The sequence below is a fragment of the Mauremys reevesii genome, linkage group 3 (genome assembly GCF_016161935.1).
Source record: "Mauremys reevesii isolate NIE-2019 linkage group 3, ASM1616193v1, whole genome shotgun sequence".
Classification (NCBI taxonomy): Eukaryota; Metazoa; Chordata; order Testudines; family Geoemydidae; genus Mauremys; species Mauremys reevesii.
Genome location: NC_052625.1, coordinates 165207273 through 165234917, shown reverse-complemented (window position 1 = coordinate 165234917; position 27645 = coordinate 165207273). Strand labels below are relative to the sequence as shown.

At 44.8% G+C, this 27645-nt stretch overlaps 1 protein-coding gene and 1 long non-coding RNA gene across 4 annotated transcripts in view; one reads left to right on the top strand and one right to left on the bottom strand.

Moving 5' to 3' along the window:
• Positions 1–700: 700 nt before the first annotated feature.
• LOC120401613 lies at positions 701–19773 on the bottom strand. Its single transcript, XR_005596594.1, has 3 exons — positions 19706–19773; positions 12577–12740; positions 701–755 (listed from the first exon to the last, which is right to left on the bottom strand). It is a non-coding gene; the product is annotated as an uncharacterized LOC120401613 (long non-coding RNA).
• A 2703-nt stretch (positions 19774–22476) lies between these two features.
• The window catches only part of AGPAT5 (1-acylglycerol-3-phosphate O-acyltransferase 5), a 108060-nt gene continuing 102891 nt past the window's right edge, over positions 22477–27645 (top strand). Inside the window, exon 1 of one of the 3 annotated variants that reach the window (XM_039532486.1) lies at positions 22477–22837. In XM_039532486.1, the coding sequence (XP_039388420.1) occupies positions 22619–22837 (219 nt within the window). In that variant the 5' untranslated portion in view covers positions 22477–22618. The remainder of the gene's footprint in view (positions 22838–27645) is intronic. The other 2 variants (XM_039532487.1, XM_039532485.1) reach the window with 2 other exon arrangements.

The following is a 27645-nucleotide window of genomic DNA, read 5'->3' as shown; positions in this document are numbered from 1 at the left end:
AAAAGACTCAAGGACTACTATGAAATCCTTGGGTATACACACCCCGCAACCCAACACAAACATTTCAAGCCCCAACAGCAGCATCAGCGCTCCTAACCTCCTCGGCAGAGGCAGGATTTTTACAGGAGAAGGGGCAGGAACAGCAGAAGGAAGCCTCCCAACCCCCCTTCTAGGCAGGACCAGGGCCCAACTAAACCATTGTCAGGTTCCAAGCAGGCCTTTTGAAGGGGCACTCAAGGACGATGCACCAGCCTCAATTCTGGATCCTTCCCCATCTTTTTTGAATCACCTGTACCACTTCTATTGTGCTTTGTCCCAAATAACTTTGGACCGCTGGGTCCTCCGCATGGTGGAAGTGGGATATTCTCTCCAGTTCTGCTCCTATCCTCCCTCCCACCCCGTTTCCCTATCCCTCTTCAGGGATCCCTCTCATGAGCAACTCCTTATCCAGGAGCTGCAGGTGCTCCTCGCCATGGGAGCTGTCAAGGCTGAATCCCCATTCTGTCACTCCGAGTGCAGAAGGTAGGGGCCTGCAAGGATTCTAAAAATTAATACACGCCACTCCAGGCTTGTATTAAACTCCCAAGGTTACAGCTTTTCTATGACCTTGGTTTGATAAATGCTGCCATCACCCAAATGCAAAAAAAAAAAACCCAAAAAAACCCAAAACCTTGGACCCAGGAAGGAACACTTGGGAATTCCTCCCTTTGGGGTACCATCAAGCTCTTTCACACACCCCTCCACCCGGGGAAGAGCTGAGAAAGAAAAGAAAGGAAATTAGCTGTTGCCGCCAGCTAATCAAACAGCATATGCACAAACCGCTTAGGACACCAAAAATCCAATCCTGTTCTTAAAAAAAAAAAAAAAAAAGGTAAATTTTATTAAAAACAAAAAGGAAAAAAATACATCTGGAACTTAAGCTTTTCCTAGATTTTAAAAGAGCAATTCCAAAAATTAAGCACCCAAACTAACTTTCTTGGGGGTTCAGCTTAAAGGTTACAAGCAAACAAAAGCATCAGGGGTTAGCAAAGAGAAGATCCACAAGCTAAAATAAAAAATAAACCTGATTGTGTCTAACTAAACATTCCGTATCTAAATAATTTCTTCTAGGTATCAAAGATGAATTTTCATACCTGGCTCAAGCCTTACACAGCATTGCTGCTCTGTGTCTCCTTCTCCGGAGAACAACAGACAAAGAGAAAGTTTCTTTCCCAATTTTAAAAGTTCTAGCCTTCCCATTGGCTCTTTTGGTCAGGTGCCCACTCCTTTTCTTTTACCTGTGGGCTTGTTAACCCTTTACAGGTAAAGCAAGCAGAGAACAGACACCAAGAGGGATTTTACAGCTAACTGGCTGGCTGGGTGTTTATAAAAGGGAGCCCCACCCCCCAGCTTCGTTTATCACACACCCCACAAATCACAGACGGTGCTAGCCAGCCTGGTTCAGGTTGGGTCCACACCGGCTGGGATTTCTTCCTGGAGGTTTAGGAAACACAGTTAATAAGTTACATGCACTGCTAATTTTACTATTAATTACATGAAGAACTAAACAGTACTTTTTACATTTCAAGGACTGCAATGACTTAGAATGCAGGGACATTTTTACCTGGCTGATTTTGTGAAACCTTCCCTGGAGAGGTTTCAGAGTAGCAGCCATGTTAGTCTGTATCCGCAAAAAAACAGGAGTACTTGTGGCACCTTAAAGACTAACAAATTTATTTTAGCATGAAGAAGTGAGCTGCAGCTCACGAAAGCTCATACTAAAATAAATTTCTTCCCTGGAGAGTGCATCAGCCACTTTGTTAGAGGCTCCTGAAATGTGTTGTATCTTTAAATCAAAGTTTTGAAGAGCTAAACTTCACCAAAGACGTTTTTTGTTAGTCTCTTTGACTGTGTGAAGCCACTTCAGTGCAGCATGGTCAGTCTGCAGGTGGAAACGCCATCCCCAAATGTATGGGCATGGCTTTTCCAGAGCATACACAATGGTGTAACATTCCTTTTCTGAGACTGACCAGTGGCTTTCCCTCTCAGAAAGTTTTTCGCTGCGAAAGACAACAGGATGGAATTGTTAATCTGGTCCTTCCTGCATTAAAACTGCTCCTACACCACTCTCGGATGCATCTGTCGTTACAACAAATGGTTGGTCGAAGTCCAGGGCCCTCAGTACATGGTCAGACGTAGGGGCTGCCTTAAGCTGGTTAAAGGCTTTTTGACACTTTTCAGTCCACTGAACTGCATTTGGTTGTTTTTTCCTGGTCAGGTCTGTCAGTGGGGTGGCAATTTGGCTGTAGTTTGGTACAAATCATCGGTAATACCCGGCCAAGCCCAAGAAAACCCTGCTTCTTTGACTTAGGGACAGGCCAATTTTGGATAACATTTACCTTAGCCTGTAAGAAGTTGATAGTATCTTAACCCACCTGGTGTCCAAGGTACGTTATCCTATTTAGGCCTATTTGACACTTTTTTACCTTAACGGTTAATCCTGCCTCCCTTATGCGCTGGAAGACAGCTTGGAGGTGTTCCAGGTGTTCTGCCCATGAATCTGAGAATATAGCCACATCATCGAGGTAGGCAACTGCAAATTCCCCAAATCCAGTCAGAAGGTATTCTACCAGTCTCTGGAAGGTGGCGGGTGCATTTTACAGCCCAGAAGGGAGCACATTAAATTCATACAGCCCTACACGGGTGATTGAAGGCTGACCTTTCCTTGGTGGGGTCATCTAGCAGCACTTGCCAGTACCTCTTAGTTAAGTCTAAGGTGGAGATGAACTGGGAACGTCCCAGTTTCTCCAATAGCTCATCTGTACGTGGCACTGGATAGTTTCCTAGGTGAGTTTCAGCATTTAATGTACAGTAGTCCACATAAAAGAATCCCTGGAGAGGCCCATGCACTCTCAGAGGGGCAGATTACACCCATTTGTAATATGTCCTTGATCTCCCTTTCTATTGCGATTTTGGCTTTGCGTTGGGCTCTAATCAGCTGTGTCAATGGAGTGGTACACCCTTTCTGTCCATCCTGCGGTGGCTGAAAACATTGGCGTGAAGCTGGTGTACATCTCCTGGATTTGCTGTCACTGCTTATGCCCAAGGGTCATGGAAAGGCTCACCTCTTCCATGCCACTGTTGCTTTTCTGGTCACAATAAACTCCTTCAGGCCACTCAGCGTCATCTCTCTCCTGGGCTGTAAACTGGAGAACCTTGATTTCTTGGGAATAAAAGGGCTTTAATTAACATGGTATACGTTATGTTTTAGGGTAGGGTCTGGGACGCTATGAGGTAATTAACGGCTCCCAGGCACTCTTGGACCATAAATGGCCCCTCCCATGATGGTTCCATCTAATTGGCTTGGAGCGCTTTCAGGACCATGACTTGGTCACCTACTCTGAAGGAATGCTCTCTGGCACGTTTATCATACCAGGCCTTTTGCTCTTGTTGAGCATCCTGTAGGTTTTCTTGAACAAGGGCTAGAGAGTCTTTGAGGGTTATTTGCAGGTTGGTTACAAAGTCAAAAATGTTAGTTCCTGGAGAAGATGTAACCCTCTCCCATTGCTGCTTTACCAACTGTAATGGCCCCTTAACTTCGTGGCCATAAACAAGTTCAAAAGGTGAAAATCCCAAACTGGGATGCAGTATAGCCTTGTAGGCAAAGAGCAACTGCTGCGACTCTAGGTCCCAATCATTGGAGTGCTCATTTACGAATTCATGTATCATGGCCCCCAAAGGCCCATTAAACTTTTCCACTAGGCCATTTGTTTGATGGTAGTAAGGGGTGGCAACCAAGTGGTTTATCCCATGAGCTTCCCAAAGGTGTTTCATGGTCTCTACCAGGAAGTTAGTTCCCGAATCTGTAAGGATGTCAGAGGGCCAACCTACCCTGGCAAAACTGTCTGTCCATGCCTGGCTCACACTTTTAGCCCTGGTGTTGCTTAGAGCTACTGCTTCCGGCCATTGGGTGGCAAAGTCCATGACGGTCAGTATGTATAGCTTTCCTCTGGAGGTCTTCTTTGGGAAAGGACCCAGAATATTCACAGCTGTACGCTGAAATGGAACCGCAATGATGGGGAGTGGCTAGAGAGGGGCCTTGACCTGACCTTGGGGCTTTCCCACCCTCTGGCACACCTCACAAGACCGGACATAGGTAGAAACGTCCTTGCCCATTCCCTCCCAGTGGAATGACTTCCCCAAACGGTCCTTGGGCCTGTTCACCCCAGCATGGCCACTAGGGTGATCGTGGGGTAAGCTCAAGAGCTTTTCCCTATACTTAGTTGGAACTACCAGCTGTCTCTGAGGATGCCAGTCCTTCTTGTGCCCACCAGAAGTCTCCTTGTATAAGAGTCCTCCTTCTATAACAAATCTGGACCTGTTAGAAGAGCGTAGAGGCGGTGGGTCGCTCCGTGCCGCAATCCAAGCTCCCTTGTGTCGCTCATCCACTTCCTGCTCTGTCTGGAACTGTTCCCCTGATGCTGGAGACATTAATTCCTCGCTGGGTTGTGGACTTGGGCCTGGTCCCAGTGGGAGCAATGCAGGTGATGGGGTTGTTTCCACTGACTGTGAACCACTCTCCACTGATGCACTAGGTGGTATTTCAGGCTCCAGTTGAGCCTCTTGTGCTGGTCTAGCTGCTGCTGCAGGTGCAGGCTCTGTGGCGCCCTTTGGTGTTGGCTCCCCTGATTCTGGTGGGGTTGCAAGCACGGATTCTGGTGGCTGACTGCTCCAGTTCCGATCCTTGGGCTGGTTCTGGCTGGGTTCCAAGAACTGGATTTACAACAGCTGCCACGGACTCTGACCTGGAGTCCTGTTCCACCACATCTGGCTGGGTTCCTGTAGGAGGCTCAGGAACGGAGTTAGGTGTGCAGGCCTGTTTAGCCTGGCTGTGGGTCACCATCCCCACCCTTTTTGTTAGCCTCACATGGTTGGCTAAGTCTTCTCACAGCAGCATGGGAAAGGGATAATTGTCATAGACTGCAAAAGTCCATATCCCTGACCAGCCCTTGTACTGGACAGGCAACTTGGCTATAGGCAAGTTAAAAGAGTTGGCCTTAAAGGGTTGCACCATCATTTGGGCCTCTGGGTCAATGACTTTGTGGTCCACTAGGGATTGGTGGATAGCTGACACCTGTGCTCCAGTGTCTCTCCACACAGTAATCTTCCTCCCACCAAAACTCACAGTTTCCCTTTGCTCTGGTGGTATTTGCAAGACATCTGAGTCTGATGGCTCTTGGTAGGACTCCGGGCCATGAGTTGTAGTCGGCTGCTCACATCCCCCAGCTTACTGTGGGCTGGGGCGAGGTGGGTGGTTGGAGAGTGGGGTGGTGGGATGAGAGGGCATGAGGGGTCTCCCTGGCTGTGTAGAGGGCTCCTCCTAGCGAGGTGGGGCTTTGGGCTGACCCCAATGGTGGGGTGTTGTCTTGGGTTGCCCCTTCTGGTATCCACACCAACTGCTACTAGCCTTATTCTGCGCCACCTCCACCCATTTGGTTCTGATCTCTCCCTCCCCCCTCCACCTTGATTACAGTTTTGGGCTTTCCATCTAGGATGTATCTTTCTATTTCCTCAGGAACACCCTCTATAAACTGCTCCATTTGCATTAGGAGAGACAGATCTTCCAGAGATTTAACACTTGTTCCTGATCTCCAGGCATCCCAATTTTTTACAATGTGGTAGGCGTGTCAGAAAAATGCCACATCTGGTTTCCACCTTAGGGCTCTAGACCACCGAGGGGCATGCTCGGGTGTTAGCCCCATTCTAATTCTGGCCTTTTGTTTAAAAAGGTCATACTCGTTCATGTGTTCTTTAGGCATTTCAGCTGCCACCTCTGCTAAAGGTACACTGAGTTGCGGTCTCAGCTCCACCATATACTTGTCTCTAGGGTTGTTGTACCCAATGCAGGCCCTTTCAAAATTTTCTAAGAAGGCATCTGTATCATCGCCTACCTTGAATGTGGGGGATTTCTTGGAATGGGGAGCAGTACCTGGAGGAGGACTGTTAGGGTTACCTGGGTTGATCCAGCTTAGCCTTTTCCAGCTCTAAGCACTTAAGTTCTAGCTTCTCCTCTCCTTCTGCATCCACCTCCAAGCACTTCACCTCTCTTTTGTCCTCCGCAGTCAGAACTCAGTCTGGGTTAAGGGCATCAGGGGAGGGCTGACCCTTCCCTCCTGGGAAGTTCCTGGTCCCCCATCCCGTCCCTTCATTTCCATCATGGAGCTGGATGTCTGTGCTTGATCTGGGTCTGTCTTCTCCGTGGAAGATAGGGAAATAGGGAAGACTGGTTTCTCTTGGGTTTCAGTGCCTGACCTCAACCTCATGCACAGGCTGCCCTACTCTAGCCTAACTATTTCGTTGCCACGAAGATAGAACAGAAAAAAAAATAAACTGCTTGTTGGACTCTCTGGCTTTGCAGGCTAATCCTTTGGTGTGCCTGTTACCCGTCGGGAAGAGAAGAGAACCTTACCTCACCTCACCTCACCTCACCTCCCTGGCTGCAAGCAGCCAAAAGGAAAAATGTGTCTTTTTAAAATCCTGAGGTCTATGCTTCTGGTTCAAAATGATCCCTCCACTCTGCCACCATGTCAAGGCTGAATCCCCACTCTGTGATTCCAAGTGCAGAAGGTAGGGGCCTGCAAGGATTCTAAAAATTAATACGTGCCACTCCAGGCTTGTATTAAACTCCCAAGGTTACAGCTCTTCTCTGACCTTGGCTTGATAAACACTGCCACCACCCAAATGCAAAAAAAAACCAACCTTGGACCCAGGAAGGAACACTTGGGAATTCCTCCCTTTCTCAGCTCTTTCACACACCCCTCCACCCGGGGAAGAGCTGAGAAAGAAAAGAAAGGAAATTAGCTGTTGCCACCAGCTAGTCAAACAGCATATGCACAAACCTCTTAGGACACCAAATATCCAATCCTGTTCTTAAAAAAAGGTAAATTTTATTAAAAACAAAAATGAAAAAATACATCTGGAATTTAGGCTTTTCCTAGATTTTAAAAGAGCAATTCCAAAAATTAAGCACCCAAACTAACTTTCTTGGGAGTTCAGCTTAAAGGTTACAAGCAAACAAAAGCATCAGGGGTTAGCACAGAGAAGATCCACAAGCCAAAATAAAAAATAAACCTGATTGTGTCTAACTAAACATTCCGTATCTAAATAATTTCTTCTAGGTATCAAAGATGAATTTTCATACCTGGCTCAAGCCTTACACAGCATTGCTGCTCTGTGTCTCCCTCTCCGAAGAACAACAGACAAAGGGAAATTTTCATTCCCAATTTTAAAAGTTCTAGCCTTCCCATTGGCTCTTTTGGTCAGGTGCCCATTCTTTTTCTTTTACCTGTGGACTTGTTCACCCTTTACAGGTAAAGCAAGCAGAGAACAGACACCAAGAGGGATTTTACAGCTAATTGGCTGGCTGGCTGGATGTTTATAAAAGGGAGCTCCCCACGACCCTTCATTTATCACAGGAGTTTTGGAGGAGGTTCTTCAAGAGTTAATAGGCAAGGGATTCTACTCCCAATACTTCCTAATCCCCAAGGCCAAGCAGAGTCTCAGACCCTTTCTATAGCTGTGCGGACTCAACAAATTCATGGTAAAGTTGACGTTCCACATGGTCTTCCTGGGCACCATTATCCCCTCCCTGGATCCGGGAGACTGGTATGCCACCCTCAACATGAAGGATGCGTACTTCCATATAGTGATTCGTCCCGCACATTGGCACTTCCTACGCTTCGTGGTCAACCACAAGCATATGAAGTGCCAATGTGCGGGACGAATCACTATATAGAAGTACGCGTCCTTCATGTCGTCCTACCATTCGGCCTCTCAACAGCCCCCCCAAGTGTTCACCAAGTGCATGTCAGTCGTAGCTGCTTTCCTCCATCGACAGCAGGTGTAAGTATACCCCTACCTCAACGACTGGCTGCTCAGGGGCTGCAGTGGGGGCAGGTGCAATCCCAAATCCATTTGGTCAGGTACACGTTTGAGCGACTAGGTCTCCTCCTCAACTTGGAGAAGTCAACCTTGGAACCAACCCAAAGAATAGAATTCATTGGGGCTGTGTTAGACTCGGTTCAGGCGCGAGCTTTTCTGTCACAGATCCGATTCCAAGCCATCATGGACATAATTCAAAGCCTCCAGCAATTCCCAACCACAACAGCAAGGGGGTACCTGAGTCTCCATGGCCACATGGTTGCTTGCGCTTACGTGACCTGGCACACCAGGCTGCAGCTCAGACCTTTGCAGGCCTGGTTCACTTCAGCCTACCGTCCGGAGTGCAACAGCTTGAATTCAGTGGTCACGGTGTCAGGGCAGGTCCTCATGTCCCTCCACTGGTGGCTCAACCCTCAAGCAGTGTGCAAAGGAGTCCCCTTCCACAACCGTCAGCCTTCCTTGTCCCTAGTTATGGACATGTTGGCTCTGGGATGGGGTGTGCATCTGAGAGACCTCCAAACACAGGGCCAGTGGTCACAGGATGAGCTGTCCCTACATATCAACATCAAGGAGCTGAGGGTGGTACGCCTACCCAACCAGGCCTGACTGCAAGGCCAGTGCATAGCAGTTTTAACGGACAACACCACCATCATGTTTTACAACAACATGCTGGGTGGAGCCCATTCCTCTCTCCTATGCCAGGAGGCCCTCCAGCTGTGGGAGTTCTGCATAGCCCACTCCATTCACCTGGAAGCATCTTTTCTATGAGGAGTTCAGAACATGCTGGCGGACCGCCTCAGCAGGTCCTTCTGCACACAAGTGGTCCATCTGGCCAGATGATATACACCCTATTTTCCAAAGGTGGGGGTTTCCCCAGGTCATTTACCACCTGACGCAACAGGAAGTGCCCAATGTTTTGCTCCTTCCAGGGTCACAGCCCAGGCTCACTCACAGATGCATTCCTGCTACCCTGGAGAGGTTTCCTGCTTTATGCCTTCCCCAGTTCCTTCTCATGCACAAGGTCCTACTCAAGGTTCATAGGGAGGGGGCAAAGGTAATTCTGATAGCTCCAGCATAGTCTTGACAACACTGGTACACTATGCTACTGGAGCTGTCAGTGGACGTACCGGTCACGTTACCTCTGCTCCCCGACTTACTCAGGACCACAGTTGCCTCCATCACTCCGAAACGTAGTCCCTCCAATTCTCAGCTTGGAAGCTTCATGGCTGAATCCCATGGAACTTCTGTGCTCAGAACAAGTAAGGGAGGTCCTCTACTAAAACCATGTCTCTGGCAAAGTGGAACAGATTCTCGTGCTGGTGTGACCAACATCATACACCCTCCACCCCTCCAGGCACCTGTACCTCTCATCTTGGATTACCTCCTACACTTGAAACAGCAAGGCCTGGCAGCGTCCTCCATAAGAGCACACCTCACTGCTATCTCGACCTTTCACCCAGGAGCATCTGGTCAATCTGTCTTCACCAAGCCTATGGTTGGTCGCTTCCTCAAAGGTCTGGACCACCTACATCTCCAGATCAGGGAGCCTGTCCCTCCGTGAGACCTTAACCTGGTCCTCTCCAGGCCCATAGGGCCCCCATTTAAACCACTGGCAACTTGCTCCCTCCTGTATCTGTCATGGAAGGTAGCTTTCCTGGTCGCCATTACTTCTGCGAGGAGGGTGTCTGAGCTAAAGGCCCTCACCTCTGACCCACCTTACTCAGTTTTCCACAAGGATAAGGTGCAGCTCAGGCCACACCCAGCCTTTCTCCCCAGTGTGGTGTTGCACTTCCTCCCCAGCCACGACATTTTCCTGCCTGTCTTTTACCCTACACCTCCAGGCAGTAACTGGGAGCAGAGGCTGCACTCCCTCGATGTTTGGCGAGCACTAGCTTTCTACATCGAGCACACAAAGCCATTCAGAAAATCCAACTAGTTGTTCATAGTGGTGGCAGACTGGATGAAAGGGCTCCTGGTCTCATCTCAAAGAATATCCTTCTGGATCATGTTGTGCATCCGCACGTGCTATGAACTGGCCAAAGTACCAGCCCCGGCTCTTGGCACACTACATGAGGGCCCAGGCCTCATCAGAAGCGTTCTTGGCCCAGGTCCCAATCCAAGAAATCTGCAGGGCAGCAATTTAGGCCTCGGTGCATACATTCACTTCTCACTATGCCATCGTCCAGCATGCCAGAGATGACACGGATTTCGGAAGAGCAGTGCTGCAATCAGCGTTTCCTTAACTCCGACCCCGCCGCCTAGGTAAGGCTTAGGAGTCACCTAATTTGAATCAATATGAGCAATCACTCGAAGAAGAAAAAACGGTTACTCACCTCTCGTAACTGTTGTTCTTCGAGACGTGTTGCTCATATCCATTCCCAACCCACTTGCCGTCCCCCCTGTCAGAGTAACCGGCAAGAAGGAACTGAGGAGGCGCCAGGTTGGCAGGGTCATATATTGAGCGCCATGAAGATGCCACTCCAGGGCGCTCCACAGCTGACCTGACGGGTGCTGCTAGGAGAAAAACTTTCTGATGACTGGGCACGTGGTGCATGCACACCTAATTGAAATGGATATGAGCAACACATCTCAAAGAACAACAGGTGAATTACAAGAGGTGAGTAACCGTTTTTTTCAGGTAGTGCCTGAACACCACTTCCTCTGTCACTGGAAATTGGTAAAGCAGAACTCTGTTCCATTGTGGCTCTGGTCCTGAGGAAATCTGGGTAATAGATTGTTGAATATGATATATTGTCACAGAGTTTAGATAATCTTTCTACTGAGCATCAGGAGCAAAATCTATTGAAATCTTCAAGTAAATTTTCCCATTTAAATTCAATGCTTTTCTGTGGTCAGACAGAGGAAAACATTAATGTCTACTTATTTGCACATGAGTTATCACCTTTTCCCTTTAATGATGTCAACTAAGTGGAGCTAATTTTTGCACCCGAAAGAAAGTTGATGAAATTCCATTTAAACTGGCTTTCCTCTCTCCACTAATTCTTTTTTCGTCTGGTGTCTCCCTCCCATAGGCTAAATAAAGGAGAATTTCCTCCCACAATAGATGGCCTGTAGTGTCTCAACCCTTCCCAGTACCACTCACCTTGTGGGCTGTCTCCTCATAAAAGAGGAGGAGTCTATAATTGCAAAATGTTCAACACAAACTCCATGTCCAACCATTCTAACTAACTGCTGGGAGAGTCATACTACTTATTTTCTGCCCTGAATTTTCAGTGACTGGCACTAAAGTTTTACTTTACTATTTTTAAGAGGTAGAGTTGATTTTTAGGATGTATGAGGTTAGTTAAAATGGTCCTCTACATAGTAGACAGCTGCACCCACAAGGAGTGGTTTGCTTGCAGTTGGTCCTTGTGAATTACTCAAATCTCACTATTGGCTCCTAGTAGCTGTATGTTCACTGTAGCACCACACCTTGAGACTTTGCTTTGGCTTGCATACTAAACCTAGTGAAGGTAGCTAAAGGTAAAAGCAGCCAGTGAAAGGGCATATCTGGCCTTCTGACTGCACGAAGTCTCCTATGGTGAATCTGACCAAAAAACAACTTCTAAAGTATTATAAGGACAGAAACAGTGCTGGAGCAAACCAGTGGATAGCTTAGAGGAGTGTTGCAGATGGACTATGATACACTGGTCAACACAACCAAGGAGTGAACACTTGGTGAATAGAAACTGAATGAAGAATGGAAAGAGAAACAAAAGCATGTCAGTTCAGTCATCGCCGGACAAACAAGGGAAATTCACCACTCAGAAACTGAGGTGGGGTGAAAAGTCTGAGATGAGAACGAACACAGCAACATGCAGAAACAAACAACTGGATAAGTGAACAGTGTAAAGATGAACAAAGCCATGAAGCTGGTACAAGACAAAGTGGTGGAAAGACTTCACTTGGCCCCATCATTGCTGCTGAACTAATGGATGGGAATCAAAAAAGAACCATTGATTCTCATGAAGATATGGGGAAAAGTGAAGCATATACTGTACCAGTACACTGGGAGAATACCTCTCCTTTGAAAAACACCTAATGTTGTTTCAGATAGTGCTAAGAGCAGTATATATTTTGCTGATAATGAGACAACAAATGGTTGCACTAGTGTCAATACGGAAGCCCTCTGGTAAGTCAGTCTGTTAGAACACAGGACTATCTAACTCCCTTTAAGCCTGTTTTTAGTTTCTTTAGAAGGTTGTGGAGCTGTTGAGAGAAATGCAGAGATATTAATAAAACGATTCTATACACAGAGGTATTTTGATAGAGAGGAAAATATATTTTTATTGAAAACATATTTGTATAAAGATATTTGTGGGTGAACTCCTAACTCTTGCTCTTTTCAAAACTAGAGGAGACTGAAGCTAGAACCATTTATTCACACTAACTTGTGGGGAAATAAGGGGTGAAACAAGAGTTAGATAAAATGGGACATGGACCTGAAACATATTGATTTTGCAGAACAAAAAACCTAAGCAATGAGGTTTTGCCAAAGGCTAACCCACAGCAAGTAGTGTGCAGCTCGCTCTGAAATAGAGATGGACCACACCATCATTTATTCAACTCTCCCACACTTTCCCAGTTTGGATAAAATAGAACCTGAATCCAAGCCAGCACAGGTTTGGGCTTTGATTGTGCAAAACTAAAACTTACCCAACTTAGTTCATCTGTACTTCAGTGTTAATAGTGCAAATATAGCTCTGATGGGCTCATTCTTTCCAAAATGGGAGCCAAATTCTGCTCTGTTACCTCCATTGACTCCCAGACCAGCCTTCAGTGCTTAGTGGTAGCATAGTCAGCTCTGGGATGAGCCTAAGCTAGAAGATAAGAGAGAAATATTATTGCTGCGAGCCACAGGGTGACCCATCAAGCCAAGCAAGCCTGCTAAGACAATGAAAATGGTCTTAATGTTAAAGATAAAAATCATTTACATTTTAAAAGAAAACAAAAATAAATTTGTTCCAACTTCATTTATCTGCTAACTCCTGAGTTCAGGGTTCTATTTCCCCTCCCTTCCGTTACTTACTGACACCACAGCCATCTCAGACAGCCCAGGGAGCATTCTGGAGCCCCAGGATAAATACAATAACACAAATTTCAACATTATGGCTTCACTGCAGGATCAAGCAGGAAGAGAAGATTGGCCTAGAACAATAATAATCAGATCCATAGCACACTTTTTCATCTATACCCACTGAAATATTTTATAAAAACCCTTTCTGACACAACTATCAAAAATAGAAAATGATGTGCACAAAACACAAAAGGTGAATGTCTTGTTTTAAGTATAGGTGGGTCCAAATTAGGACCCCAGATCCAATCCACTTCACCCAAACTTTGGGACAATACAGATCTACATGGGACTTTGTATCTTGCTCTTATCTCTAAAATGGGCCAAACTGAAACTCCCCAATCCAAATGCTATCCTCAAACTTGGGGAAAGTTTGACTCCAAATCCAAACTTCACTGATCACAAAATTTCTAGTTTTAAATTTCAGATATTTGAAATCTACCTCCCAAGAATGAAAGTTCCTGATTTAAGACACCTACTTACTGACACTTGTGTGTCTCATTTTTGAGTACATATAAAGGGTCATTGGTAAATACTAATGTGATAAGTGGGCCTACAAATTTACTCTAATTGTGAGCTCAGCTGTAAAAAGTATGTGAAAATTTATAAAATGTCACAATAACCTATAACAACAAATGTTAATGGGAAAGGGAGAGAGAGACTGAATTAGTCTTTTTTTTAAGGACTACTGGTATAGTTCAAGGACTGTGTTGAAATCATGTTTAGTAAAAATAGAGGATGTGGAACCAGACATTAAAATGAACCAAATGAGTATGTATTAGATCTAACTGGTGGACAAATAACAAGGAGATGGGCTATCCACCGATCACTCCCTTTTTGGGTCCTTAAAGAAAGAGACTTGGGGCGGGGGGGGGGGGGGCAGATAGAAGAACAGACCGAGGCTCCTGAAGCGAGCTTCCCCATTATGGCTGCCAACCCCGCCATCCCCTGGGACCTCTCTTTATTCTAATCCCGAGGGATGTCCTGACCAGACCGGGCCAAAGAGAGGGTTCCAGATGACACTGCCACCCCACCAGCTCCAGCTGAATCCCACTGAAGATAAAATGGGATCAGACTTTAACAACAGCAACAGCAGTTCCAGCCTATCTTAACTAACTTATTTTCTTTCCCTCAAAAGGACAGTTATTACCATCTTTAATACCATCTAAAAGACTGTCAAACAAGGGGTTTTCCCCTTCTAAAAACTCTCTCCAGGGAAAGGAAACAAGGGATATTTTTAAAATAAAAGCCTTACTTAATACTTATATTTCATATCCTTTAACTGTTTTTCCTTTTTTTTTTTAATCTTAATAAAAGGTTTAAATGATTTTAATGGTGTGTTTGTCATGGTACTAAGCAAGCTGAGGTCTCTGTACACCAAACTCTTGACCTTTGTTGAACACTGTTTAACGTTGGACAGTGCCTGGGTTATGTTTACCCTTTGACCCATTTATTACATCTAAATTAATACAACGAAACTAATACAAGGATGTTGTAGGGGTGCTTGGTAAAGTGTTGGATTATGAAAGGAGAATCAGGTATTTTTTGTGTATTATATCTCCACAGTGGGGAGTAACTGAAGGCACACATTTGTCATAGTATGATGTAGTTGGCATTTTAGCCACAGAACTGATTTTGAACGGTCACAGTGATGGACAAGTTTTCTTAGTATGCTCTCAGGCATTTATTATTAACAGTATTACAATATTATGCGTTATAATGAAGGAGAAATATGCACAAAGATTATCAGAATAACAAAATAATATTGCTATACGAGACTGTTCTACTCATAAACTATATTTTGCGTTCTTTCTGTGTGAATGCAACCTTTCACTTAATGCTGAGGTGACAGTTTATTGTGTTTGATGATTATTTACATCACTGTTGTCAATTGTGTACTAGATAAGTCATTGCTCTGTAGTGTACCGTACAGCACTGAATGACTGGAGCTGTTGGAGTTGAGATGCTAATTACTTGACTGTGGCAAAATTATCACAAACTTTACTTGAAAAAAAATTTTTAAATGAGTATCAGCAGCCAATGTGATCTGTGCTGTACGAAAATGTACGAAGATGGGCACCTTTCTTCAATCTGTGGTCCCAATCCTGTAAACCATCTAACTGTGGAATTTATATTCCAGGAGTTGTAGGACTGGACCCTAATTTAAACAAATAAAACAAGATATAATACACATGGTTATGCTGCAAGCACAAATCAGCAGTGATGTCTAGGAAAGATCACCAATTAAAAGGCCTCCTGGAAAAAGTTCAAAAGATTTAAACAGAGAGAGGATTTGATGTATAAAAACAAGTAGAGACTGTAATTTTGTTTTTAATAATTTTGTCGGGCTACTATAGTATAGTTCTGCAACTTTACAATAAAATAGTTCATTCAATCACAATTGTTTAGGTAATTTCAGCAGGGGTTCTCAAACTGGGGGTTGGGACCCCTCAGGAGGTCGCGAGGTTATTACATTGGGGGTTGCAAGTTATCAGCCTCCATCCTAAACCCCACTTTGCATCCAGCATTTATAATGGTGTTAAATATATAAAAAGTTTTTTAATTTATAAGGGGGGGGTTGCACACAGAGGTTTGCTATGTGAAAGGGGTCACCAGTACAAAAGTTTGAGAACTACTGGTTAATGGTAACTCAGCAATAGTGCCAGTTCACCCAATAGGTGGATTTTCTGTAGCAGCTGGTATAAAAAATCCTGAAGCAAAAAGCCCCTATCAATCAAAGTCTAATTTGCAGTTATTATGAAAAAACTGAAACCACTTGGGCCCTGATCCTTCAAGGAACTGATCAGCCTCAATTCCTAGTGAAATCAACAGGAACTCAGGATGATCAGCACCTCAGAGGATGGGGCCCTCCAGCAGTCATGGAAAAAAAATACTTGTACAATGTAAAGTGTATGCTTGCTCTGCTGAACACCATGTGCTGTATTCATCTTGTTTCTAGAGTTATTTTTATTAGGTATCACTAATGTTTCAAATGGCTGTTTCCCCCTTCCCTCCCTACCCTCTCCCCCCCCCAAAAAAAAACCCCAAACAAAATTAATTAGTTTAACTTGGATAAAAATACATGTAGATTTTTTTAATAAAATTTCTGGGCTTTACCCTTTTAACCCAAAGAAAATCTATAAATAGATGATAATGTCTGGGATTTCCACAGCTTATGAGCTGCTATAAATAGTTCTCAACATTTTCCCAGTTCATGCTTTTGAAAAGAACATTCTTTACTTCCTTTCTTGGAGAACCCCTGGGAATAATGCTAGATCACAACTCAGAAAATATGTACATTAGGAGAGTTTAATAAAACAGAGCTAACAAACTTGCTAACAGCAGCTCTCAAATTAATTTCACAGAGGAGAAAGGGTTAAATATATTCTGTTGCAAGTTCACATTCATAATTCACACCAAAATGTCCCAGTTAATCATTTGTTACGTGTCTATTCACTTAGTCTGCAACTATCTTTTTTTTTTCTCATTTTACTAAGGAATTAGGTTTTTTTTCTGGCCTCACAAGCGATAGTGGAATTTATTTGTATTTACTTGATATATGTGCATGCATTTGACATTCTGTAGATCTAACACTAAAGCAAAACACACCCCTTCATATTTTTTTTAAACATAAACTGGATAGCCTTCTAGAGACATCTGTTTGACTTCAACGTTGAACTCAAACTGTTCAGACTAGACATAAAGTTTCTATCTAAAATCTCTGTTCTCAAAGTTTTTCCCATAACAGCAGAATCCCTAGCTGCAGGCTAAGTGCTTTGTGAAACTGCCTGAATCTCTAGAGAAAGGTACCAACTGCCTGAGTTGCAGCACCCCCTGCAGGAGGTGAGCCATGTAGCAAAGAACACTTTGAGTGTAGAAGATTAGTCGCAGCTGCCCTTCTGAAGTGTGACAGGTCAATGTAAGGACAGAATGGTATAAAAGAATTGCTCTGTGACTATTTATAATAATGAAATCCAGGGCCTTGTCTTAATATAGCATTGGTGTCACAAAATGAAAGAAAATGGACATTCACTTCCTGTGCAAATTAATATAGCTATAAAAAGGACTTGTAAATCTGAAGCCCAGGAGGAATTAATTCTAAAGAAAATGTATAATTGGTGGGTGGTAAATGTGACAAACATAGCTCTCTGCCCCTCACCCTTTTAGAATATCCTCTTATCTGACCCTTAAACTCCTATAGCCATTTTAATTAGACAAGCTCCAAGTATCTGTGCCAGTCTTGACTTGCAGTTATTTGAAGCAACTACAGGCGGTGACCTGAAAAGACTGAAATTTACTGTTACAGAGGACAGCAAGAAAGTATTTGTCTAGGAAAGCAAATCAGGCATCCTCTCCTAATGGATGGTCCCTTGCAACATCCAACTATACAGAATAGCTTCCAGCTCAAAAATGTGGCAAGTAGAGCCTGATGGAGCAGTTCAATTTCAGTGACCCTGAATGGCTCAAAAAGTGTACATATGAAAACAAAAACTCCCAATGCTTTTAAACCATTATGAACTATAGAGCTGTTCACTGGAAGTGTTTCGTGCATGGCTTACATGTATACAAAGATTGAGATAAACATTAATGAAAGACCAGATTCAAAACACACATTTTAAAATGGGGTCTAAAAACTGGCAGCAATGTGGAGTTCCTAATGTTAGATGGCAATAACTTCTATAAACAAGAAGCACAAAAAGAGAAAGTCCTAACCACACAGGATGTCCCGTAAAACAAGAAAACCTCTGCTCTTTGAGGTGCAAAAAGTATGATCATAGAGATAAGCCAGTCAAAAATATATACACCCCTGTGTGAAATGCCTTGCAAATCAGGTGCAGGGAGAAATGCCACCAGAACCTCAGTAAGAGGGGGAAAGGATAGCTCAGTGGTTTGAGCACTGGCCTGCTAAATCCAGGGTTGTGAGTTCAAACCTTGAGGGGGCCACTTAGGGATCTGGGGCAAAATCAGTACTTGGTCCTGCTCATGAAGGGAGGGGGCTGGACTCAATGAGCCAAGGCCAATGTGGTCCTGACTAGGCCAGGTTACTTGGGTTAGGTGCAGGGATAGCCTTCCTTGTCTTGGCTTCACCTTATACTGGCTCCTAAAAGCAGACAGCCCTTTTTATCTGTCATGCTGGGTACTGATTGGCCTCAGCCTACTTCTAGCCCTTACAAGTGCTAAAAGGCCAACTCTTGCTGGTTCTGCCTGCAGTTCATCATCAGAGGTCTCTCTAGGCAACCCCTGTAGATCTAAACTTGCTGCTCTTCCCTACCAACAGGGCACCTTCTTAGTGCAGGGAGTGCCAAGATAGTGGGGGCTCTGGCCAGGTGTAGCAAATGCCTGGTACATCCTGCCACGGTGCTCAACTTGATACCCTGGGGTCTGATATGGGGAAGTGCTGAGCTGTGAAAGCTGTTTATCAAACATAAAAAATGCTATATAATGCTAAGTAATCTGAAAAATCAGGTGCTAGTCATTTCTAATTAGGCACCAAAAATTACTGAATACTTTTGACCTTGTTCTCTCTCTATTTCAATTCCTTATTTGTAAAATGGGGATAAATACTACCACTCATCTTCACAAGAGGAGTAGTGAAGCATTCTGACACTAAAGTGATGCACACCATAGAAGAGCCATGAGAAAATTTATAATTCTGTCTTCAGAACAGAGTTTGAATACTGTGCACTAAATAAGGTATGGAGGGACACATTGAACCATGAGGAGAAAACACAATATTTAAGAGCTACCAGATAGAAGTCCTATAAAAAAATACCATATGACTAGAGACTTTATCACAACGCATATGCACAAGGGGGACAAATTTAAGTTGCAAAGTCAGGTTTGCTTCAGAATGTTATCTTTCCAGCAATAATTAATTTCCAAACCTAGCAGAGCATAAGATATCAGACCACAAGATCATAATGTTCTGATTACCACCTTGCTTTTTTCCCCTCTATTTGAGTTCTGGCATGATCTTATTGGCTTCTATCAAAAACCTATATCTAGACATGAATGGAATACCACTTTTGAAATGACATAAAAAGTATTAATTTCCACCTCTAGTAATTCAGAAGATGTTGGTTGCAAAAAATTACATCAAAACTGAAGTGAAAAAACAAGATGGTAATCAGAGTAACGTGATTTTATGGACTGTTATGTGACTTGTCGATAGTAGGAGACCTTTGGCAGAGCAGAGCAAATTATTTCCAAACAGGATGTTTTTCCAAATATTGGTCCTAGACCAGTGAACAGAAACAAAATACTGTGATCTCATGAGAAGTAACTTGAATACTATGTCATCTGTGCAATATGACCATGTTAATGTTGCTGTGAGAACTTTGACTTTCCTAACTTGTGAGTTTAAATGTTCATACTTAAGTTGGTATTCACATAGTATTTTATATTTGTGTTTGAATTTTATGTGACATTATCTGGCTTCATCCATTCTAATTAATATTTACTGGTTGTGGGTGATTAAATTTGCCAATACCATCATGTAATTAACACTCTGAGGAATACAGTTTTAATATTTTAAGCTGTTGCCTCTAGTGCTTTACATTTCAGGGTTCCTTCTGGAGGAAAAGGGTGGGGCTAGGCAAAATGCCATTATATGGTATGAATTGTTTAGTTTGATTTAGGAGGTGGGGGAATTTATAGGTGGAAACCCTAGTCAGAGAGATGAATACACACACATCTGTGAACCAAACAAACCGTGTTTTCAAGGCTGGAAGGCCTAATCCAAATTCCTCTCACCAACAACCAAACCACGTGAACTTTAGGCACATCAGGTTGCCATCTCATCTTAAAAAAAACAAATAAAAAACACAATTTGTCATACGGGCTGTTTCATCTAAGCTGAACTGCTTTGCAGAGACATTTTGGTTTCAACAAAATTTTCAGCATGAAAGGGGAGGAGAGAGGGAGTGTATGGCTTTAGCCTGGTAGACACACACAAACTTCCTGAATTGAAAAGCTCAATCAAAAAATAAATTGACACAATTTCATTTTCACAAAAATGTTCAAAAGATTTGGGTTTCGTTCCAGATTTCAAAAGCTGTCATGAAACAGAATGGTCTTCTGGTCAGCTCTAATACATAACATCTGAGGGCTTGCCCCATGGGGAAATTTACCAGCATAATTATACTGATGTACATTCCTACATGGACACTTATTCCAGAATAAGTGCTTCCACATGTGGAATTATACCAGTATAACTGTAGCAGTATAATTATATTAGTAAATTTCCCCATGTAGACAAGCCCTAAACATCAGTACAAGAGTTGTACTCTTTAAATGACTGAAAAATACATGGAAAAAGCTGAACCATTTTGGCTGGAATTAAACAACCAACCCCACAATCAGTTTGAGGCAGACACTCAGGATGTAAAATTTCAAGCTGAACAATTAAACTATGGCAAAACTATAAACAACTGAAAACAGGGTCTTAGAATGGGATCTGTCAGGCACCTTGATAATAGGTAGCACTAGCAGCCTTGTCCATATAAATGAGCAGCCCAGGTTTCCAGAAAAGAACTTTTTTGATAGGTATAAACAATCCACTGACTGGGCTTAGTAAGAAATTTCCTCTGTGGGCTGGTTATTATATAAGCATCCTCTACATGGTGCCTTGCACTTTTCTCTGAAGCAGCTGGCCACTGTTAAAGATAGCATATTGTTATTATTTAGTTGTGTTGCAATAATGCTGTGGACCCCATGGTGTTAGACACTGTACAAACATGGGTCAGACAGATGGTCACTGTCCCAAGAAGCCTGCAGTCTACCATCTAGTATGGCAACTCCTATGCAACACTACTGAAAACTGCGTCACCAGCATCCTGCTACACTGGCATCCCAGCAACCATACACTGGGGGGACCCTCACTAAGCCTGTTCCCCTGTGAGATTAAAAGTGTCATGGTGCCTGTGCACTGGCTGGCTTCAGAGGGCTCTACGATGGTGCTGGTGGGTGCCCAGAATAGGGGGCTGTGAGACCTGTGACAGGAAGGGGTGATGGTGCCTGGCCTGGGGAGCTGTGAGAGACTGCATGGTGGTGGATGGGTGCAGCGGACAGGGACTGAGGCTCAGGGAGGGCAGGAGGAGCTAGGTGCCCATGATAATGAACCAAAGTTTACAATAGGAAGTAGGTGCCTGGGACAGGGCTATGGGGAAGGGGGCAGTGGGTGCCTGGGAGGGGGGAAAAGAGGCATGTGACCAGGCCAGGGACTGGGGCCCTAGTGGGTGTTTGGGATGGGGGGGGCTTGGGGTGTTGGACTCTGGGACAGGGCTGTATGCATGTGTGTGCGGATAGGTGGGGGTGGTGGGTGCCCAGGAGGGAGATATATCTGTGTGGATGGGGGCAGGTGTCCAGAATAGGGGTTAAGGGTGAAAGGTGCCCAGGATGTGGGGGTGGGGGGCAGCAGGTGACTAGAACATAGCTAGGAGGGGGCAGCAGGGCCCAAGACGGAGGGCAGGCGGGCTATGGGGGGACAGGTGCCCAAGATGGGGTTGGGAGGAGAGGGTGGCCAGGACTGGGGGTTAGGGAGGAGAGGGTGGCCAGGACTGCGGGAGGGTGGGTGCCCAGGATGGGGTTGGGAGGAGAAGGTGGCCAGGACTGTCGGGGGAGAGGGGGGAGAGTGGGTGCCCAGGATGGGGTTGGGAGGAGAGGGTGGCCAGCACTATGGGGAGTGGGTGCCCAGGATGGGGTTGGGAGGAGAGGTGGCCAGGACTGGGGAGAGGGAGAGTGGGTGCCCAGGATGGGGTTGGGAGGAGAGGGTGGCCAGGACTATGGGGAACGGGTGCCCAGGATGGGGTTGGGAGGAGAGGGTGGCCAGGACTGGGGAAGTGGGTGCCCAGGATGGGGTTGGGAGGAGAGGGTGGCCAGGACTGGGGAAGTGGGTGCCCAGGATGGGGTTGGGAGGAGAGGGTGGCCAGGACTGGGGAACGGGTGCCCAGGATGGGGTTGGGAGGAGAGGGTGGCCAGGACTGGGGGGGGAAGTGGGTGCCCAGGATGGGGTTGGGAGGAGAGGGTGGCCAGGACTATGGGGGAACAGGTGCCCAGGATGGGGTTGGGAGGAGAGGGTGGCCAGGACTCGGGGAAGTGGGTGCCCAGGATGGGGTTGGGAGGAGAGGGTGGCCAGGACTGCGGGGAGGGAGAGTGGGTGCCCAGGATGGACCTTGTGCGGGGGAGGTCGGTTGCCCGGGACGCAGCACGGAGGGAGGGGAAGGGCGGAGGCCCGGGGCGGGAAGGGCAGGCGCTGCCTGGTCCCCGCCGTCGCTACCCAGCCCTGTCCCGGGGACACACCTCACGCCGCCGAGCGGGGCGGGGCGGCGGCCTCCGGTCCCTGCCCGCCCCCGGAAGTCTCCCCGCAGCCACTGAGGAGCCACCTTGTTGCGGCCCGCGCCGCCGCCGCCGCTGCCGGGCAATCTGGTGGGCCAGCGCTGAGCCCGGCCCAGCCCCCGCGCCGCCGCCGCCGCCGCCGCGCTCGCCCCAGCCCGGGCGCCGCCCCTGCCCCTGCCCGTGCCCGCCGCGCGGGCCATGCGGCTCGGGGCCGCAGGCGGCTGGAGGCAGACCGGACGCGGCGCACGTGGGTGCTGAGGGGCGGCGAGGCCGGGCCGGGCCGGGAAGATGCTGTTGTCCCTGGTGCTGCACACCTACTCCATGCGTTACGTCCTGCCCGCCGCCGTGATGATGGGCACCGCGCCCACCTACGTGCTGGCCTGGGGCGCCTGGCGCTTGCTCTCCGCCCTGCTGCCCGCCCGCTTCTACCGGGAGCTGGATGACCGGTTCTACACCATCTACCAGAGCATGGTGCTCTTCTTCTTCGAGCGCTACACCGGCGTGCAGGTGAACCCCCGCGCCTGGCGCCGGGAGTGGGCAGCGAGCGGGGCGGGGGCACGGGGGCGGGGGCATTTAGGGCCACTGCCAGGCTAGCTGCCACGTGGAGGGCACGGGATCTGCCCTGGCACTTGTGAATCCACCCATCGCCGTGCTGCTCGGGTGCCGAACTGTGCCACTACATGGACTGCTCAGAGCGGGCTGAGCCTGTTCACCCCGCGGCAAGCATTTGTTGCACCTAACCTGGTGCCTTCATAAATACTTAGGCAGATGTTAGCCGTGCTCACCCGACTGGTCTCACTGAGATCAGAGTAGCATGAAGGCAAAGAAAATATACTCAGACCACCCCTGGATCTTGTGATTGCCCACATAACCCTCTGTTTGCACAACCTCTCCCTTCAACCTCGTTGTCACTCCTTCCTGGTCTTGTCTCGGTTTTGCAACTAAGCAAGCTGCCCTTGATTGCCATCACTGACCTTGAAGCTCTTGAGCTGCACCCTTGGAAATCAGTGGTAAAACTCCTACTGACTTCTGTGCAGGCTCAGGCCTTTCCACTGTAAGCCCTTGGGGGGGGCCTGACTCTCTTATTTTGTAAAGAATCATCACAATAAGTTTTTATCTGGCACTTTTCATTCACTGCTCTTAAAATGCTAGTATTATTATGCTCATTTTACAGGTATGTAAACTGAGTCATACAGTGGGGAAGAAGACATGGGCACAGTAATGCTATGGAATCCAGACATACACACACACACCAGTTAGTGTTTTTAATAAGTGAACCATGCTGTCTCTTTTGCACAATCATGATAAATAGACAGTAGGTAATAAAATAATAGTCATATGAGTAAGGCAAGCAGGGTTAATGAAATTACTAGATGTTGCTATTACTACCCAAAGAAAAACTTGAGTGACCATCCTTCAATCCTTTGCAAATAATGGATCCAAACATATCTGTAGTGCTGAGCACTATGAATACAGCTTGGGTCATAATTGCTCATGTCTGACTTTGGGTTTCAAGTTGGACTTTTTCTATCATCCCCTAATTCAAAGTAGAGGGAGTGTGAAAGGGATATCTTTGAGATAAAATAGTATGTAAAGTGAAATTCCTTACTATATTGCAAATAATAGTTTAAATAATTATAACTAATGAAAGTAAACATAACTTCTCAATATTTGTACTGCTCATTTGCCTAAGTTTTGGGCCAACTGAAGTTAATAAGAGCTGTGATCACTCAGCAGCTCTGAATTCAGGTTCAAGATCTCAAGTTAGGAACTCAAGATTGATGGCCTCTCTTGCAAGTTTCAGCCTTCTGTTGCCCCTATCAATATGCATGTGTGTGCAAATAATTGTACTTCATATTTATAGAGCACCTTGTCTTAGAGACTCTCAAAACACTTTACAGATATTAATGAATGAAGTCTCCTAATGCTGCTGTGAGACGGTTATATGTCCATTTAGAGTAGGAGAAACTGAAGTATAGAGATGTTAAGGCCTACATTTTCAAAAATGTCTTAGTTATGGATCCCCATTATGAGTCACCTATGCCCTGTTTTCAGAGCAACTGAGCACCCTTTATAGGTCCAACTGCCGTAATAAGAGCTGCAGATGCTCAGCACTTATGAATATAAGCACTAAGTGTCTGAAAATGGGTAACCAAAATAATGGATGCTTCTGAAAATGTAGAACTAAATCATTTGACCAGGTTCACATAGGAAGTTTGTTACAGAACTGGAGATGGAGCCCAGATCTCTTAACTCCAGTCCTGTAACAAGACTATCCCTCCAAGCATGAGCATTCTTGGAGACTTCTGGAGCCAAGTAAGTGATGTGCATATTTTTATGTACAAGCTTGTTAGTGCCTTTCAGTTCTAAACTTGGACTTCTCCTGTGTGGAAGTTAAATGCATAGGGAGCACTAATTCTTTTGATTTGTGATATAAACTAGAACAGGGAGGAAGGATAGTGTTGTGTTTAAGACACAGGACTAGGATCTGGGAGTTCTGTTCCCTGCTGTGCCACAAATTGTGTGACTGTGGCCAACTCAATTAACTTCTGTCTCCATTTCCACATCTGTACAATAAAAAAAACACAATACTTCCCTATCTCACAGGGTGATGTTAATTGCTTACTTTGTTCACAGCCTTCCCATAACATCTTCCATCCAAAGATCTCAGTACATTATTATTTATTAGAATTGATCTACCAGAGGTGAAAGGTTAGCCATTTAACTCAACCAATCTTAAGGACAAAATTCAAAATCAAGACTATATGTATGATATAAACCATAATAGAATAAGTATCTGGTTCACATTTCCTATTAGGAAGGTGCCTTGGGGTAAGTATTATGAACAGGACACTTACCATTGAAAAATGCCTGCTCTGTTGAACATTCTAGCACTAACTCATAAGAAAATAAGAATAGAGAATGCCAAGGAAAGACATAGAAGGGGAAACATCAAGAAAACCACTGGCTGTGCCAATACTGTGCTTTTTTTTAAATTTCCCCCGGTTGCTTCACTACAAGTCTATCAGTGATGGCAACATAGACCAGGGGTAGGCAACCTATGGCACGCATGCCGAACGCGGCACGTGAGCTGATTTTCAGTGGCACTCACACTGCCCAGGTCCTGGCCACCGGTCCGGGGGGCTCTGCATTTCAATTTAATTTTAAATGAAGCTTCTTAAATATTTTAAAAACCTTATTTACTTTACATACAACAATAGTTTAGTTATATATTATAGACTTATCGAAAGAGACCTTCTAAAAACATTAATATGTATTACTGGCACGCAAAACCTTAAATTAGAGTGAATAAAGGAAGACTCATCACACCACTTCTGAAAGGTTGCCGACCCCTGACATAGACCATCAGCTGCTATTTTTGTCATAGGTCAAGTAACCCTGCTAAGAATTGCAACAGTGGATGATCTTTGGAAAAAGTGCACTGCAGGCAAGGCTAAAAAGGAAGAGGGAACAGAAAGGGAACCAAAAGCTAACAAAGGGGAGAATCTCCAAGACCAGTGCTTGTGGAATAATGCTTGTGGCTTAAAACCAGGAGATGGAAAAATAAAGGGAGTCAATTATTTTACTGAAGTCAATAAAACTACACATGAGTTTAAATGCTTTGCTGGATTAGGACCTTAAGTGACTTGATCAAAGTTGTACAGTGAGACAGTGGCAGAACTGGAAAAGATAATTTTATTTGAGACTGTGTCCTATCCAGAATTCTTTGAAATTGTTATATTTGCATTATTTGTGGATTTTTAATGCAATAATATATCTATTCTGTCATAACTATTGGATGTGTCTGCTTTTAAAATCCAATCTGTCGTGAAATTTCCATTGATATCAATGGGAGTTTTACCGAGTTAACACTGTAAATTTGAGGCCTATATGTAGATTATTTTTTTTTCATCTTATTTTTGCAGGAATGGAGAGGAGAGGAAAGGAGGTTTCTGTGTAGCAACAGCTGTTAATCCACAAAGTATCTAATTATGCGCAGTTTTTTTCATTCCTCTAATTTAGTGTTTCTAACCAACTGAGTTTATAAAAACGAAACCCCTCCTCCATGCTGCATCTGAATTTTAACTTTATAGCAAACACTTTAAATTTAAATTTGTGAAATAAAATGGAAACTGGGATATATATTTAACTATGTAGCAGAGCTAGTCTGATATCCTAATAACCTATAGGGATTGGGACTAGAAATTAAATTTAAATATATACACCTCTACCCCGATATAACACGACCCGATATAACACGAATTCAGATATAATGCGGTAAAGTAGTGCTCCAGGGCGGCGGGGCTGCGCACTCCAGTGGATCAAAGCAAGTTTGATATAATGCGGTTTCACCTATAACGCAGTAAGATTTTTTGGCTCCTGAGGACAGCATTATATCGAGGTAGAGGTGTAATTGTTATCCGCAGAGCTCTAAAACTATAAGAACCAGTGCTCCAGTATTTTTGTTTTAGAGTGTGGTTCTGGTACCTTCTTACTCAATCATCTTTTCTTCCTATATTTTCTGAGTCATATCTGCTTACCTTCCTGCCAAAAATATGTTTTTTGCTCCTGTTAGCTTTGCAGATCCCATACAGCAATGAAAGAGAGAACTAGATTTTGTTGTGGCTCTCACATAATCAACAAAACTGTTAATGAATTTTCAAATGCAGTCTTATTACTAGTACTGATGCATGGCTTGGCTTTCAGAAGCCAGAGTGAATTTACAGAGCTGGCAATTAGAAAAAACTTCCTAACCTGCAAATGAAGTCAGTTTAGACAAACATATTTTTGTGATTGTAAACATGAAAACCCATGATGCTATTTAGAACCATTTTCAGTGTATGACTATATTTTAACAGATATTCATGCACTTCATTGAGAATCACATGCTTTAAATATTTATTAAAATAAATCTGTATGCTACATTCTGATAATGCCCAGGAGCACGAGCTTGGATTACAAGTGTATAATACTCAAATGTGTAAATGCAATCTACTGAAAAATGGGGCATGGATAATTGCCACATTCCTTTCCCTCTCACACATCTATATTGTTGCAAGATCATTGTGTTCTTAAGATACGTTTCTATTTTTCTTTGAGTTGGCTGTTGAGTCCCCTTGGCTCTGCTGTGAGCTATAGCAGTGTTACAATATGTTTTTTCTAGCTAGAACATATACAAGATGTTTAAACACTTTTTAAATTTAGTTTAAAGTGAATAGAAAGTTTGACAGCAAAGGATGTTAACTGAATGACTTGATGGGTCAGAATGGCTACTGACACAAACAGGTGCAACTCCTCTGAGTCATTGGAGTATC